Below are 15,280 nucleotides of genomic sequence, written 5' to 3' on the forward strand. Positions count from 1 at the left end.
TTCACATTTGTGATTTTAAGTTAGAGGTATCAGTACAACAAAGATAATTAGATGTACACATTATAAATATCTGTATTATAGACACACACACACACATATATATATATGAAAAAATATAAACAGCATTATACCGTCACCAATAGCCAAGTGAATTACTGAGACATGGAGAGATCCCTCCATGGAGACAACTATCAAAGTCTGGATTTGTGGTTTTATCCTGAGAAAAGCAAGGAATAAGGAGAAAGGTGATAAATATTGATGAGATAAAAAAAAACCAGATTGACTTATTTGGCTCTTCTTGTGCCTAGCTCAAGTAGAAGGTGATATTCACTGAAACAAAACGCCAGAAAACCCAAAACAGATAGGAAAAACACTTTTTCACAAAATATGAAATTAGTCCATTGAGATCATTGCCACATGTAGCTGCTGCAGCTGAGAGCTAACAAACTCTAAATGGAATAGGCTGTTCATATTGTTATTCAGTTCTATAATTATTAATTTCAAGACTTGCTAGAGTTTTGGGAAAACTGAATTTTCTTTTCTGGGGACTTAAAACCATCTTAAAATATTCAAGAACAGGATGAAACTTATTTGGGTATACAACTGACTTGTTCCTCTTTAACTTCTGAAGATTTTTAGTCTTTTGCTGAAGCATCTTTTTGCCCCTAGAGTGAGTGAGCCTTGAGTCTAGCCCTAAGGACCATTTCTATGTACCTATCAAAGTTCCTAAGATTTTATCCAGAGGGTCATTCATTGACTCTTGTCCTTAATGGTAGCAGCAGGTCTGGATTCTGTGCACAGACCTTAAGGCAGCTAGAATCACCATAGAGAACCACACGACAAAAAACACCAGGTCCTTCTTCTTTAAGTTCATGTAGGAGGTGCCAAGTTATTTAAGCACACAGAAATTGGCCAGTGGCATGAAAGGAATCTAGGAGTAAGAAAGAAGTATCCCCAAGTCACTTCACGAACCCCGCAGCAGTCCTAGCCTAACCTGGTACAGGAATGAAGTTCTCAGTCCCCAGTGCATTGAAGTCATCTTCTTCCAGCAAACTGCTCACTTAAGAACCCCCAGCCACCTACACGTGCCCCCATTACCCATGCTGATATTTTGCTTTTGACATGTAGTCTGTAGTTCAGGGAGAGCTGGCTACACTTGACTCACATAAACAAATAAATCATTGAGGAGCTACCCGATTGGCAAAGATAGATTTTAAGTTTGATTGCTTCACATGAAGTTTCAAAATTTCTTATAAATCCTTTTTGGAGTTATATGTTTTGTTTTTGAGGGGAAAGGGGATGTTTTTGTGTTTCTTGGGAGGAGGTAATATTTTTTTTTTGGAGAAACAGATTCAAGATTGGTAAGATATTTCAGGGTTATTTTAACTCACTATCTGCCAAGTGTTGGTAATTATGAGATGAAATTAAAATGATCCACAAATTTGATCTTTTCTGAGGAAAACTTGTTGTGTCCTTCTGGGGACATTAAATGCTCCTGGAATAGCACCACTGACGCTACAAGTGCTACAGCTCTCAGCTTCTTCCTTTGGAGGTGTAATCCATGGACTAAAATATGTTAGGATACTACAGTTTGAACCAGTGTGTGAACTCATATAATTACTGTGAAAGAAGCATAAAGTTACAGGTTTCTGGAAGAACTGTGGGATGGAAAGCAGCTGAGATGAAGACTTTCTAAAGCGAGATTAATGTAATTCACTTAGTGACTAAAGGTGAAAGAGACCACAATTTCACAGGTAGATTTCAAAATTTTCAAAACCTGTGTCACACCTACACCTCTGCAATGTACCAGGAACTGAGAGGATAAGTTATCCACAATTGCATTTGAGGACAAAATTGCATATCAGATAAAAAACTTATCGGGATTAATTAGTAGGTAGGACTGTACGTATCACCACAGTAGCTATCAAGTGGGCTATAGAGATAGCGTAATGATGGTTTTGGGGGGAAATTCCATTTTTCTATGCATGCATATTTTTGAATTTGGAACAGGTGTTTACAGTGTTCATTATCTTTTTACAGAGGAAGAGACAAGTGTATGAATCAAACCTGATAAACAATGGCTTGGAACTAGAAGCGACGAGATCGGTGAGTTGCTGTTCTCTGTGTAAATGGCTGTTCTGAGAGCAGAGCTGCCCCTGTGGGATTAAGGAAACTGGATATATGAACTCACTGTAAAATTTATCTCCCCTCAAGAAAAAAAGGCACATCTTTCTTCTGTTAGCAGTGTGTTTGTGATCTGATGCAAAATCTTTTTAGACTTTATGTCTGCTCCTTCCTCTGCAAAATAAAAGATGGGAAGCTGGAAGATTACATCATGAAGCTGGGAGATTACATATGTCATGTTTGCTCAGAGCCTGGAAGATAAAAATTACTGTCTGTATCTTGCAAAGAGAGGTACTTCCCGTACTCTGGCTGCATAGTGCAGGTGGGAAGCCAGTGTGTGTCTGGGGCATACAGAATGCCCCTGCCAGAAAAGCAGTGCAGGGCTCCTGCACACGACCCTGCTTCTCACAAGGCCTGGCACTGTGCAAGAGGTTCTATCACACTTTGTGTATTTTGGGCTTCAGTGTCGCCTGAAGGCAGCTCAATAGCACTGTGGTAATGCACACCAGCTGCCTGAGCTGCTAGCTTGGGCAGGGAGGGTTAGAGCCCCTCCAAATCCCTTCTCTTTCTTCCTACCCTGCAGGGCTGCAGTGCTCCATCTGTGTCTCCCTCTCCAGGACAATCACTTCCAGTCTAAATTTGTTATTGTTTGGTAGTCTATAGTGAGCTCCAGGAATGGTCGCCTTGCCACTTCCTCCCAAATTAGTCTCACAATCTATGGCATCACAGTACTTATTTGTCTGCAGTGAGGGCTTCTGCTGCATGTCCAAAAATGCAGTCTGGTTCTTCACATTCGTAAGAAGTAAATGCTTGCTGTCTGGAAGGCTGCTGCAGACCTGGTGCAATACTTACATATTTCAGTCTTCACTAGTTCTGCTGTGATTATGACTGAAAAACATTTGAAACTGGACATTTCCTCAGGCTAGATCAGATATCTGACCAGTGTTCCTGAGTCAATTAGCTACATGAGGAAATTTCATGTGGCTGACACTAAGGTGGGACAGCAGTAGGTCTACAGGCCATGTGTAGACAGGAGGCAGGAGTGGCTGTCAGGGTTCCCACAGCACACTGCTGCTGGTTTGGGCATTCCACTGGGAGCAAATGCTGTCTTTTTCTGCTCCATGCTGTCTCTTTCTGCACTTTCATCTAATTTCCCTTTCCTGCTTCCCATTCTCTCTAGGAAGCTTGGAATTCTTGTTGCCCAGGAGCACCCATGGGTGCCTAGCCTGCTCCCATAACCCTGGGGCTCTATCTGAGCTGCTGGGGAGTCACTGGCAGCTCCAGAGCCGTGTTTGGCCTGTCAAACTACAAGTAAAAGAGTCCTAATGACCCCGTATAGGGAAAGTGTTACACTTAAATTGCTTTGTAAGATACTTTGCAGAGATGTAAATGAGCATTAAGGGAACAGTTAGCTGTCTTTTTTTATATAACTTTATATGCCTTCATCTGCCTGAGTGTTTCCTCATGTCAGCGCTTTTACAGGAGCTAGTGATATATTTGCTGAGTGGACAATGAATGCAACTTTGAGTAAGTCATCTGTAAGCTGTAAAGGGAAAGAAAATTCTAGGTATTTCAAGAATTAGGTATTTTCAAGAAAATAAATGAGAATTTCTTTGCTTACATACTTATTTTCAGTGTTCTTTCATCTCAGGTTTTGGATGAGAAACTAATTTTTGTGAAAGTGCATGCACCTTGGGAAGTGCTGTGCACGTACGCTGAGGTTATGCACATCAAATTGCCTCTGCAACACAATGACCTGAAAACCCGAGACTCAGCTTTCAACTGGTTCAGTAGACTCTTCAGGGTGGATGAAAATATCATCAAACCTGAGCAAGAGTTTTTCACTGCTCCTTTTCAAAAGGAGCTCTTGTCCAACTTCTATATCCAAGACAAAGACACATTTTTCAATCCTGCAACTAGAAGCCGAATCGTAAGTCCATGGAGTATTTCCAGCATTTACTCTTAAAAAGAAACTATTCCTTTTATCAAATCAGCGTAATTACCTTCACTAAAACATCCAAAAAATTTAGAATGCTTGGGATGCAATAGTCCTGTGTAATTTATGAAACAGCCTGGGCAATCCAGATGGAAAACATTATTTACATTTGCCCTATTTCTTTTCCACTTTAATTTAAAGGAGTGATTTGAATGGTTTGTATACCCTGTGCAATTAATTTTGTCTACGCTTCTTACTCTTTCCTAACTTGATTGTATGCTGAGACAGGTATAGCTATATATAATTTCTTTCAGGTTGCAAGGGCACAAAAATATTTTTTTAAATTTCAGGTTCATTTTATCTTGTCCCGTGTGGAATATGCAACAAAAAATAATGTGAAAAAGTTTGGCATTAACAAATTACTGGACGCTGGAATCTACAAAGCAGCATTTCCCCTTCATGATGTAAGTCTGGTGCTTGTAGCGAAAATACACTTTGAAATAGAGGTAACTATACTATATCTATAGGTCTGAACTATATCTAGGTGTATATATCTTCTAGATATATCAAAGGATACAAGCACTATTCATTGCCTTATTCCTGGACTGGTATTACATCCACATAGAAGAATAGGACATAGTTTTGCTAAACAGATATTCTTCCAAAGCACTGTTGGTTAAAAATGAATTTCTGTAAATGAAAAACAATATATTTCACTTGAGAGTTCTTAAACTTGTATTCTCTGAGAGATATATTTGAGTAAAGTAGCTGGACCGAGAGATAGTTTCCATGACACACTGCATTATCAGTCCTAAATCAATGTTGCAATAGCATGCAATTTTCCAATATTAAAATTCCTATCAACATTGTTGATAAAGATGTAGACTATAAATTTCATTTTAGGTTGTGTGAAAATCTTGCACAGTAAGAAACCGTCCCTTGGTTTCCCAAATATTGCAGCATACATGCATGAGACTCAGGTTTCTACAGGAAGACTCTGCCCAGCCAGTCCAATGCCTCACAGGTGTTGTCAGAATCTTGCAGAGAAAAGCTTCACTGTTTTCAATTTCACCTCCCAATAATAACAAATCCAGCTTTTGCAGCTACACTTCTGAAGGTCTTTAAATTATATCATTTGAATAAAACGTTATGCTGAAAATTGTTTTGCGTACCAATAGCACACAAAAAAAGAATCAAGGAGAAAAAAAATAGATTTCAGAATATTTGACAAAGAAAAAACTCCATGTGAAACTGTGAATGCAAAGTGAGCAAACACTGAGGGCTGATTTTCTGTATTCTATCTATTGCATAACAACATCCCAACTTGTCCCCCTCAGAGCCACCATTCTGTGCCCAAGGTGTGTTCTGTCAAGGAGACACTGAGAACATGGGAGGTCAGGAATGATAACTGCTTCAACTGCATGGACTTGGCTTAAAATATTTAGGAGGCCTCCAAGGTTTTCAAAGAATTTTTTAAGGCATAATCAAGACAAACCATGTTTCTTGTAAGTAATCAAAGTTTTACAGAATAGAATTCATATAATTTGTGACTAGCCATTTTTAAGGTTTCCTTTTAAAGATTTAAAACCTGCCTTGTAGCCTATTTCTATTGTGGCATTGGAATTTGGACTCAGTATGACTAGTAATGAATGACTGTCTTTTGATACAGTTGAAATTAGACATCACAGCTACACTGAAAATGAAAAGTAGCAGATAGATTTCTACAAACACCATTTATCTTGTTGCATCAAGATATACAATGGAAAAATGTCTCAAATAAAACAGGTTTTATTGAAATAGCTTTTTAAATAGCCTACTAAGAAATACAAAGATTATCTTGACTTTTAAATTTAAAACAGACTAGAGGCCTTGGATTTTTCCTTCAGTCTTTCCAGCCTGTATTCTAGTACAGTATTATTTTGAAGCAAAGCATGTATAGTGTGTTAAAGCTACTTAAAATCCATTTTAGTTCAGTCCTGTTCTCCAATTAGAAAGGATCCTTTTTTATTTTCTATTCCTAAGTGCCAAGATGTGCTTAGATTAAGTTCATGATGAGTCTCTGTTATTTTCAGCTCACATATGTACAGGATTTACTTTAGCATTCAGTGCCTTTCTGACAATCTTCTATCCTGCATCCTGGTGTGATCTCAGAGCTGCTGCTCCTTTTCTTGGCTTGCAGTAGGACTGTCTAAAAGGCTACTCCAGACTCTAGCTTCATGGCATAGAGATCGTCTGTAGAGACGAGACATGAGCTGCACTGGTTAGATTTTAGTGGTATCTTCTCATGCTGATGCTGTTTTGCAGTCAAGTTTTAGGCACCTGTCAATGGATCCCAACTGCCCAAGTGAACGGTATCTCCTCTACAGAGAATGGGCTCATCCTAAAAACATTTTCAAACTGCAACCCCTGGATTTCATCAGGTTGGTGTAACTGGCACTGGACTAATGCAGGGACAAAAAGAAGTCTGCATAATAGGTCTGGTTTTGGGGAATTCAAAGAGACATAGGTTAGTTCTGACGGAAGATACATACACCCTGATCAGGTCATGCACAGGAGCATAATTTGAGATTGGTTTAATGATGAGGTGATTTACAAAAAGCCAACCACTGAAAATATTTCTTTGCAAAGCATGATCTTTTCTCTTTTTCCTTTTTTCTCCCCATTTTTATCCTTTTACAAAAGCACGCAATACTACTGCAATCCCAAAGTTGAAACCACAGAAATATTACAGTATGGGTTGGCATAAAATGTACGAAGAGCCATTTGAAACAGAAATGCAAATCTACTTGCATTTCAGAAAACAAACAAACAAACAAAAAATCCCCACCTTTCTCCTCCACAGGAAATACTATGGAGAGAAAATTGGCATCTACTTTGCTTGGCTGGGCTTTTACACAAATATGCTGACTGTGGCTGCAGTTGTAGGAGTTGGCTGTTTCCTGTATGGATGTCTGACAAAGGACAACTGCACATGGAGGTACCTGATCAGGCCTGGTTAAATATCAAGTGCAGTTTTGGTCAGTCCTGTACACAGGGGTACAGTACAGGGTTTGCAAGACACTGCTTAATGAAGGAGGCAAAATCAAAGGGCCTGCGAACAACTGCCATGGTGAATATGAAAGCAAAGGCATAAAATATTAGATAAATAATGGATATCCACAGACCATTACAGTAATAGACATCCAGGATTTTGCTATTTCATAATTTTATTTATATTTTGCATGAGGTTCACCATACCTAGTGTAGAAACACAAAGGAAAGAGTGACAATCAGAAGTCAATACAAATTGCCATAGGACATAATTTTCACTGTGGTAATTCTTAAACTAGATATCCAAAGACATTAAAAATTTCTTTCCTCTGATTTTGGAAAAATATAGAAAAAGCAACAGCACAGGGGCCTTCAGCTTCTTAGGATACCTTGGAAGCAAGGCACAGCCATGACACAGATTCTCTCATCACAGCACAACAAAATTCAATCATGGCCAAATGATGCAGGGAAAAAAAAACATGGCATTGTGTCAAAGGACATACAGGCCATGCAGTTGTATACTTCCTCCTGGAAAGGGGTTCACAATCCATGATGAATCCATTTCACAACTCCACTCCTGTACCCAATTTGTACCCATGTAGCTTTTGGCCAGTATTATAATTTAGTTAAACAGCTCAGCTCCCTCCCTGGTGTTTCCCCGCTGATGTACACTCTGAAAGTAATTTTGTCACCTTTCAGCCTCCCCCATGCTGGGTTAGTATGTACGAGATGGCAGCTCCTTTGTCATCTCTTAGGAGACAGATCTGCAAACCCATGAATCGTGAGCAGCAGCTCCTCTCTGCACAATTTCCAGTCTGATCCTGTTTAGAAGACCACAGGGACCAGGCAGTCCTTTGGGCTCTGCAGCTATTCCTTGTTCTCCTAGGCAGTGCTGCTCTTCCTTCTCTCTTCAGACCTGCTACGGTAGCATGTGTGAGCATGCAACTGTGGGTTTCCTATTGAAAGCTGTGAGATCTTTTAAGAGATGTTTTATTTTTAGTGTGGGCCGTTTTGAAAATTACCACCATGTACAAGGGATGGAAATTCATTTCCTCATGTGCTATCCATTTTTGAGATGAGGACTGTGAATGGAAATGGGGATATGGTGCCACGGCAAGGGGTGGGGTTGGAATTCTTGAGTGCAGATCACTGGTGAATTATTCCTTAATTCCTTGACATTATTACACTATGTTCACATGTGAAAAAGGACTAAAGAATTTAGTGTTGGTGAGTGACTGACTAGTTTTGTTTTTAGCCAAGAAGTGTGTGACCCCAACATAGGAGGTAATATCATAATGTGCCCTCAGTGTGATAAAGTATGTACCTACTGGAACCTCACCATCACTTGTGAATCATCCAAGGTAACTACATTTTCAGCTTGAAAATACACTTGAACTTTAGTTGTACTTTCTCTAGTACTACACATAAAACAATGTTGGTACTCCATTAAAGTCCTGAAGAACTGCTAAAAGTAAAAACAACATTATTTGCTCCAATTTGATCTAAGATGAAAAATTTAAATTTTTCTATTTCATATATCTGCTGATATTTGGTATGAGAATAAAATGTTATTTTGATTGAAAATTGGTTTCATTTGGGAGGTACTTTCTTTTTGAGGGAAGGGAAGATTCAGTTAAAGCCTTGATTCAGTAGCTCTGAATCAGTTTTTCTAAGGAAACATTTAAAGCTTGTTTTGACATTTCTAATTTCTGCCTCCTCCCTGCATGAAGAAGTTATCTGGATCTATGCCTTGAATTTGATCCATGTTGCCAAGGAGAAGATGGGTACAAGGAGAGGCTGGCATTGGCTATGACAGGAGCTGTGACACAGCCGTGTCCTGTTGCCTGCTCTTTATTCCTGTCAAAACCTCACTTTCTTTCCCCATTACCTTGTCTCATTAAGTTAATGTTAGCCTTTCATCATTCCTCTCCATAGATTCAGTCCCAAAACTGTGATTTTTCAGCTATTCATCAAAAAATATTTTGCCCAACTTTATTGTGTTGCATCAGCACACTTCCGTGGTAAAAGAAATGAGAATGCAGGGAAAAGGCTATGGTGGAAAAAAAGGGAGATAGTGACCACAGAGGTATTTCATCACTGTGGTTTTACTAACTAACTTATTTGTTATCCTGCTTATGAGAACCAGATGTATCCATTGCCTTAGTGGCTGTACTAAAAATCCATAATTCTATACTGAGTTCCCGGACCAGAAGCACTGGTTTTCCTCTTAGTATGCAACAGATGGAAGTTTGATAGCACACCATTTTAGTATCCCTCATAATGCATATATGGCTTTTATTTTTAATTCTTAACTTTGCATTTAATTTCTGTGATTTACTGGAGAGCAGTGTGCATGGACAGAAATTGAGGAAACAGTCTCCCAAAGAGTTGTTTATGAAACTACATAAAAACTGAAAATCAGCAGTCAGTAAGCAGCTTCTGGGTTCTCTTCTGGGTTGGTGTAGAAGAATAAAAATGGTCGGTTGTATTTTAAGACTTTTTTTTCCTTTTCCACTTTTCCAGAAACTCTGTATATTTGATAGCTTTGGAACACTGGTGTTCGCAGTATTCATGGGAATATGGGGTAAGTCGATTTCAACAACTGTGGTTTGTTATCTCATTTTGGCCAAGCCTCCAGCATTAGCCAAGAAAACGTGGATAAATTTGCACTGACTTCCTTTGATAGCACTTAGGAATTCACTGGAAAGTAATTCTATAGAAAACAAGCACATTCACAGGAACTCATCATAAGCAAACAAAAAACTGCAGTCTTAAAAATTAGTCTTCAGGATCTATTCTGTTTTGATGACTTGAAGAAAAGTCTGAGGGAAGTGGTTAAGGCTGCCACGTGTTCATCCAGCAGGAGCCAGCCACATGCTTAAGTATATCTGTCACAGGATCTGGGGTTTTTTCCCAAAAATTTGTGGAGATGCTTGTGCTATTAACATCTGTGTAACTGCACAATGCAATAAAAAATGGTATTTTTTTATATTTCCCAGGCCTTTTTTCCTGCTGTCTTTATTTAAGAAGCTGATTGTAAAAAGTGTTGTAGGTTACAAGCACTAGATTTCTCTTTTAGCAGAGAAAATGTATATGAAACCAGGATGTTTCCCACAGGTGAAAACACTTGGTGCTATATTCAAGGGATTAGACAAGGTTTATTTTCCTAGAAATAATTTATTTTATTCACATTACCAATTTTGTTAGCTGGCTTTTGCAGTGTCTTATCCAGTAATTACAGAAGTAAGTTCCATGTTAGGTCTGTAGACAGGGTGCTGTAGAGAATGTATCTCATATAATATTTTGAATTCATATATAGGCTGACAAGAATGCAAAATTTGCTTTCTTTGTAAAATATATTGGGGTTTTTTTATTTCTCTGTGATGGCCAAAAGTGCTTCAAAATAACTCTTTCTCTAAAGAAATCTAAGATGAAGTGTATAATTTCAAAAAGAAGTTTTCTTCCAAAACATATGCCAAAGTCAAAATACCAGCAGGGAATTCAATAAAATAGAAGTTATTAGAAGTTTGATACTAATGTAATCTTCTGCCATCATGTCAAGAGTTAATTTATTGTCTATTTGGTTTTTAATTAAAATTGTGCTTCCTGTTTTGAAGAATGGTTCCAGGAACAGTAATTACAAAGTTAAGCTTCATGGCTATAGAGGTGGCTGCAAGGTCTATTAGTATTCTTGTTGTAAGTCCACTATATAAAGAGGTGAGTTGTATTACAGAAATTCAACCAAAATTGTACTGAATCCAAATGGTGTAATTCCAGCTGTAATTTTCATCTTGGTCTATTACTTTTTTAGACTTTCTTGTCCAAAACAATTAAAATTAATATTAGACTCTTAGATATATTATTGCATCATTATCATCAATACACTTCTAATAAGTGCAAATTTCTTGTGTGTATTCCCTTCACAAATCTTAAAACACTATAAAACACCAGGGAATTTGGCCTCAGGAGTTAGCCCTTTTTATGCATTAATGCTTTGCCAATTCTTCCTTTGATGGTTAGACTAGACTGGCAAAGGTCAAGAACAAGAGGCAGTTTCCACTTCACTTGCTGCCATTCCTGGTTCCCCTCCCTGAGCAAGATCAGTTAAACCAAGAAATGTTCTCCAATGGAGGCACTTCTTCTCAGATCTTGGTGTCACAGCTTCAGAGGCAGATTACCTGGGCCAGCCTGAAGGGCAGTGTTGGGAGACACACGAAAAGGACACCATTCAATATGATGTGAAATGACTGCTTTGATCTCCTGATTCTGAAATGTCGTTTGTTTCCACTGTTGAAACAATCTCACTTCAAAATAAAAGGAAAATGGCAAATCCAGTAGGAGCTCCTTTCCTGCTCTGAAAGACGCAACTTGGCTGATAAGGGGCTGGGAGACCTCTCCCTGTGTTATGTGACCTTCTGTCACAGTTAGCACATGAGGCTGTCATCACAGGAGTCCCTGCACTTCTGGCCTCTCCAGCAGCAGCTGAATTTGCTGCTGGAACAAATCAGTATAGTCTGTAGGTTCCTGTGATTTGGGCTGGGCAGCAATTAGAGGTTTATGGAAGACTAATGTCCTTGCTTGGCAGGAGAAAGCAGATGAGACCCTCTGCTCCACTACTTACGATGTCCTTGCTGCTTCTAGGCATGAAGGAGAGAAGTCCTTTTGAAAGAGGCCCCTGAATAATCAGGGGAGTGGGGTTTTCTGGAGTTTCGCCTGTTTGCAGATGCCAAGGTCATCTCACAACCCAGCCCATGGAGTTTCCTAGGTTTAAAATGTTTCCGTTTGGGATTTTTGAGCCACACCTGATTTTAGACATAACCTTTAATGTTTGGACCTGTAACTGCATGCCGCTGAGGTTTCATCATTCAGAATGAGGGGCCAAACTAGTAAAAACAAAAAAAAAATTAGGGTTAATTACTCCCAGACAATGAGAGAAATGAGACTGCAGTGATTGGATACTCCTCCTCCTGGAAACAGTGCTGCAGACCCACACCACTCATTTAATCTGAGACTGCACCCTCTTCAAGAATGAGGCATCCAGGTGTGCCAGGGAGCATGGTACTGACATCCAGCATCTTGAGCTCCTCCCAGCCTTCCCATCTGGGTTTGTCATTGCCTCTGCTGCCAGATCTGCCTGTGTAATGTCTTGGGACAAGGTAATGAGTTTGGCTGGATTCATGTTTAACTGTTACCACTTAGGTATCTGTGTACCTGATCCCTCAACACTTCCAGCTGCAGGAGCACAGTTCAGGGAAACGGCCCAGCCCAGGCAGTTTCTGAACTTCATGCCATACAAAAGAGCGGCAGTCACTTCGGGTCTGTGCTAGCAGAGGAGGAAAGACAGCTGTATTTTAGCAGTTTTACCCGAACAAACATTGTTTTTGTAGCCTGCAAATTGATAACACAAAAATTGCAGCATTAACGAGCATAAGCTTTTCCCTGCAACAATTTTTAGCAAACAGAGCTTAATTTTTCTAGAAGTCCTGCACTTTCCAGCATTTTGTCTTCAAAATGTTTAAGTTTCTTAAGCATCCCAGGTTAAACTTTTTCAAAGCAGTCTGTAATATGAAATCCAAAGCACTGATATTTTGGCCTTAGGCAGAAAAAAATACTTAGGTGAAGTATACACATTTTTTAGCACGTGGTTACGCCACCATTTACCTCAAGTTTTTCGTGTTAAAGTACATGTACATCCAAAAGCATAATTGCATAAAGCAGTAGATCCATTGCATTAGCCAATAAAGGTTTTATTCCATGTCTGTGAAAAGCTGTATGGAATACTGAGCTGTGTGTTATATAGCCCAGAGGGGTCAAGTAGTATCCAATACTCACGTGGTATTGCTCATTTTGTCTATCCTTTGGATAGTTACTTTTTTCTTGGAGTTTTGGAAGCGACGGCAGGCTGAACTGGAGTATGAATGGGACACAGTTGAGTACTTAGAGCAAGAAGAGCAAGTTCGCCCAGAATACGAAGCTCGCTGCACTCACGTAGTGATGAATGAAATCACACAGGTAAGAAATATTTTGATAACTGGTGATGGTTACTGCTATAGACATGCTGTGAGCAGACACGATGAAAATGGTGAATTGGGACTGGAGCCTTATAAATCAGCAGTGCCTCAAATTGATAAGCTGGCCTGGAAACAGTGACTTAATAAAGTACAGATGCAGGGAGAGGGAACTGATATCCAAATATATCCAATATATCCAACTGATATTTAAAGTTGTTACCTGTTTGAGGACCTTGCACTGCTGACGTTCCTCTGTCTTAAATAAACAGAAGTAGGCATTGTCCCCGGCTTAGAAGACTTAAGTCTACGTTACTAAATCACCCGAGAAACTATTAATTGTTGCTGCCAAAGGCCAAGATCACAGAGTATTTGCTATCTATGTCTAGGAATGAATCAGGAAAAAAAAGGTGAATAAAGGGAAACATTGCATTATTTTATATGTTTGGGGTTTTTTAAAGGAACATGTTTCTGTTTGAAACATGTATAAATAGCTATTGTTGTTAAGTGTATGTGGATGAAATTATGATTAATAACAAAAAGATTGCAGAGACAAGGATAAACCTCATTTCAATGACAGGGGATTCATGTTTATGAGGATCTTAGTTTAGATGTCTATTTATTATACATTTGAGTATCTTTAGCTTTGGCAGCTTACTCAAGGTCAGTTGCACTTTTTATTATTCTCTGTCAATAGATTGCTTTGTCTTTTATCTAATCATTTGCATTGCTTTAACATTCCATCCACATTATACTGATGTTTATTAGAGGGCACTTGAAAAGTTTCAAAATTAACTGCCATAGTTGAAAATACCCTATATAGATCTTCTTTTTATATCTTGTACTATCAAAAAACTCCTCCTCTTTAAAAGCTTATAAACCTATGCCACCTTGAATATATAAAGTCATAGCTAGAAAGGTCCTTTCAGACAGTTCAAAGAATGACAAATATGCTAAAATATTTTATATTTATCCTCAGAGATTCTTTAAAGACTCAGTGAATTTTCACAGTACCACATTGAGGTAGTTATTTTCCTTGGGGAAGCCATCCCGTTATTCTTATGGAATGCATTGAGAAATACAGACATCAAGGATCAAAATTTAAGTGCCTGCTGAATTTAGCCATTGAAGTTTGAAAGATAATGACCATGATCAGCCAAGAAGGATGGGTCCATTCAAAAAGGACTATGCACCCTGTCATGGCTGAAGTCAATAAGAGCTGAGGACCCTCTACCTCTATGGAAGTAATTTTTATCTTAGAAGGGGCAGCAATAAAGACACTTGTAATCAGGTAAAACTTCTGAAATCATGAATAAACATTGAGTTTCCAGGAAACAAAACAAGGTACTTTTTCCTTTTTTCTTCTGCCCTCAGTATAATAGTTTAATTGGAGTATGCAAAAATATGAAAGAAGATGCTGTGCATCCTTGATCTGTTTCTTAATCTTTTACAGCAAGAAGAATACGTGCCATACACTGCATGTGGGAAGTGCGTACGGATGACGTTCTGTACAAGCGCCATCTTCTTCTGGGTAAAGTTCTTCTCTTATTCTTTCCCGTCACAAATTTACTTTTCTAGTAAGTGTCTAAAAAATGATCCTCCTGAACTGAACAAAAAAAGAGGATGGAACAGGTTCAGTTGGATTTCCATCTCATGCATAAATCAAGCCCATAAGGTGTGGACTCACATGGAGAAGGTAGCTGTAGTAACCCAATACTCATTAGCATACAGTGTCAAAATATCCTGCAGCTGCAGTTTGTGAGTTATGCTTGTGAAGGTGGTCCATTTATTTTCCCCTCATTATTTTAAGACAAATGTCTTTGCTTTTAGAGGGGCAGTAAGGGGAAGATTTTGGTTTATATGCTCTCCTCCCTGCTAGTTTCTGTCTGATCTGTTCCAGCTGTGTTCCTTCATATTGTGTCTCACAGTCCCTGACCTCTTTCAGGTTTTGTGTTTCACTTAACAGAGCAAAGCTGAGTGCTCTTTAATCTTCCAGAGCTGCTACTTTAATTAAAACTAAACATTGAAAGCAGTCCAGTCAACCATGACACAATATATAACACAATGGGCAGGCTCAGAAAGATTGCCTTGAAAAGCTCTGTTTTACCATGCTGCAAGTCTTCCTCATCTGTAGCACAAAAAGCAGCTGGAAAAGACCTCGTTCTTGGTAATAGGATGCAGA

General features: G+C 38.9%; 1 protein-coding gene across 1 annotated transcript in view; it reads left to right on the forward strand.

The window, feature by feature from the left end:
• Positions 1 to 15,280, forward strand: part of ANO6 (anoctamin 6) — a 40,841-nt gene that overhangs the window by 15,016 nt on the left and 10,545 nt on the right. The window contains exons 3-11 of the mRNA XM_062491155.1: positions 2,041 to 2,106; positions 3,776 to 4,054; positions 4,411 to 4,524; positions 6,365 to 6,480; positions 6,903 to 7,037; positions 8,346 to 8,451; positions 9,614 to 9,674; positions 12,957 to 13,102; positions 14,552 to 14,629. Coding sequence (XP_062347139.1) covers positions 2,041 to 2,106; positions 3,776 to 4,054; positions 4,411 to 4,524; positions 6,365 to 6,480; positions 6,903 to 7,037; positions 8,346 to 8,451; positions 9,614 to 9,674; positions 12,957 to 13,102; positions 14,552 to 14,629 — 1,101 coding nt within the window. The remainder of the gene's footprint in view (positions 1 to 2,040; positions 2,107 to 3,775; positions 4,055 to 4,410; positions 4,525 to 6,364; positions 6,481 to 6,902; positions 7,038 to 8,345; positions 8,452 to 9,613; positions 9,675 to 12,956; positions 13,103 to 14,551; positions 14,630 to 15,280) is intronic.

This window comes from Cinclus cinclus, chromosome 4 (genome assembly GCF_963662255.1).
Source record: "Cinclus cinclus chromosome 4, bCinCin1.1, whole genome shotgun sequence".
Classification (NCBI taxonomy): Eukaryota; Metazoa; Chordata; class Aves; order Passeriformes; family Cinclidae; genus Cinclus; species Cinclus cinclus.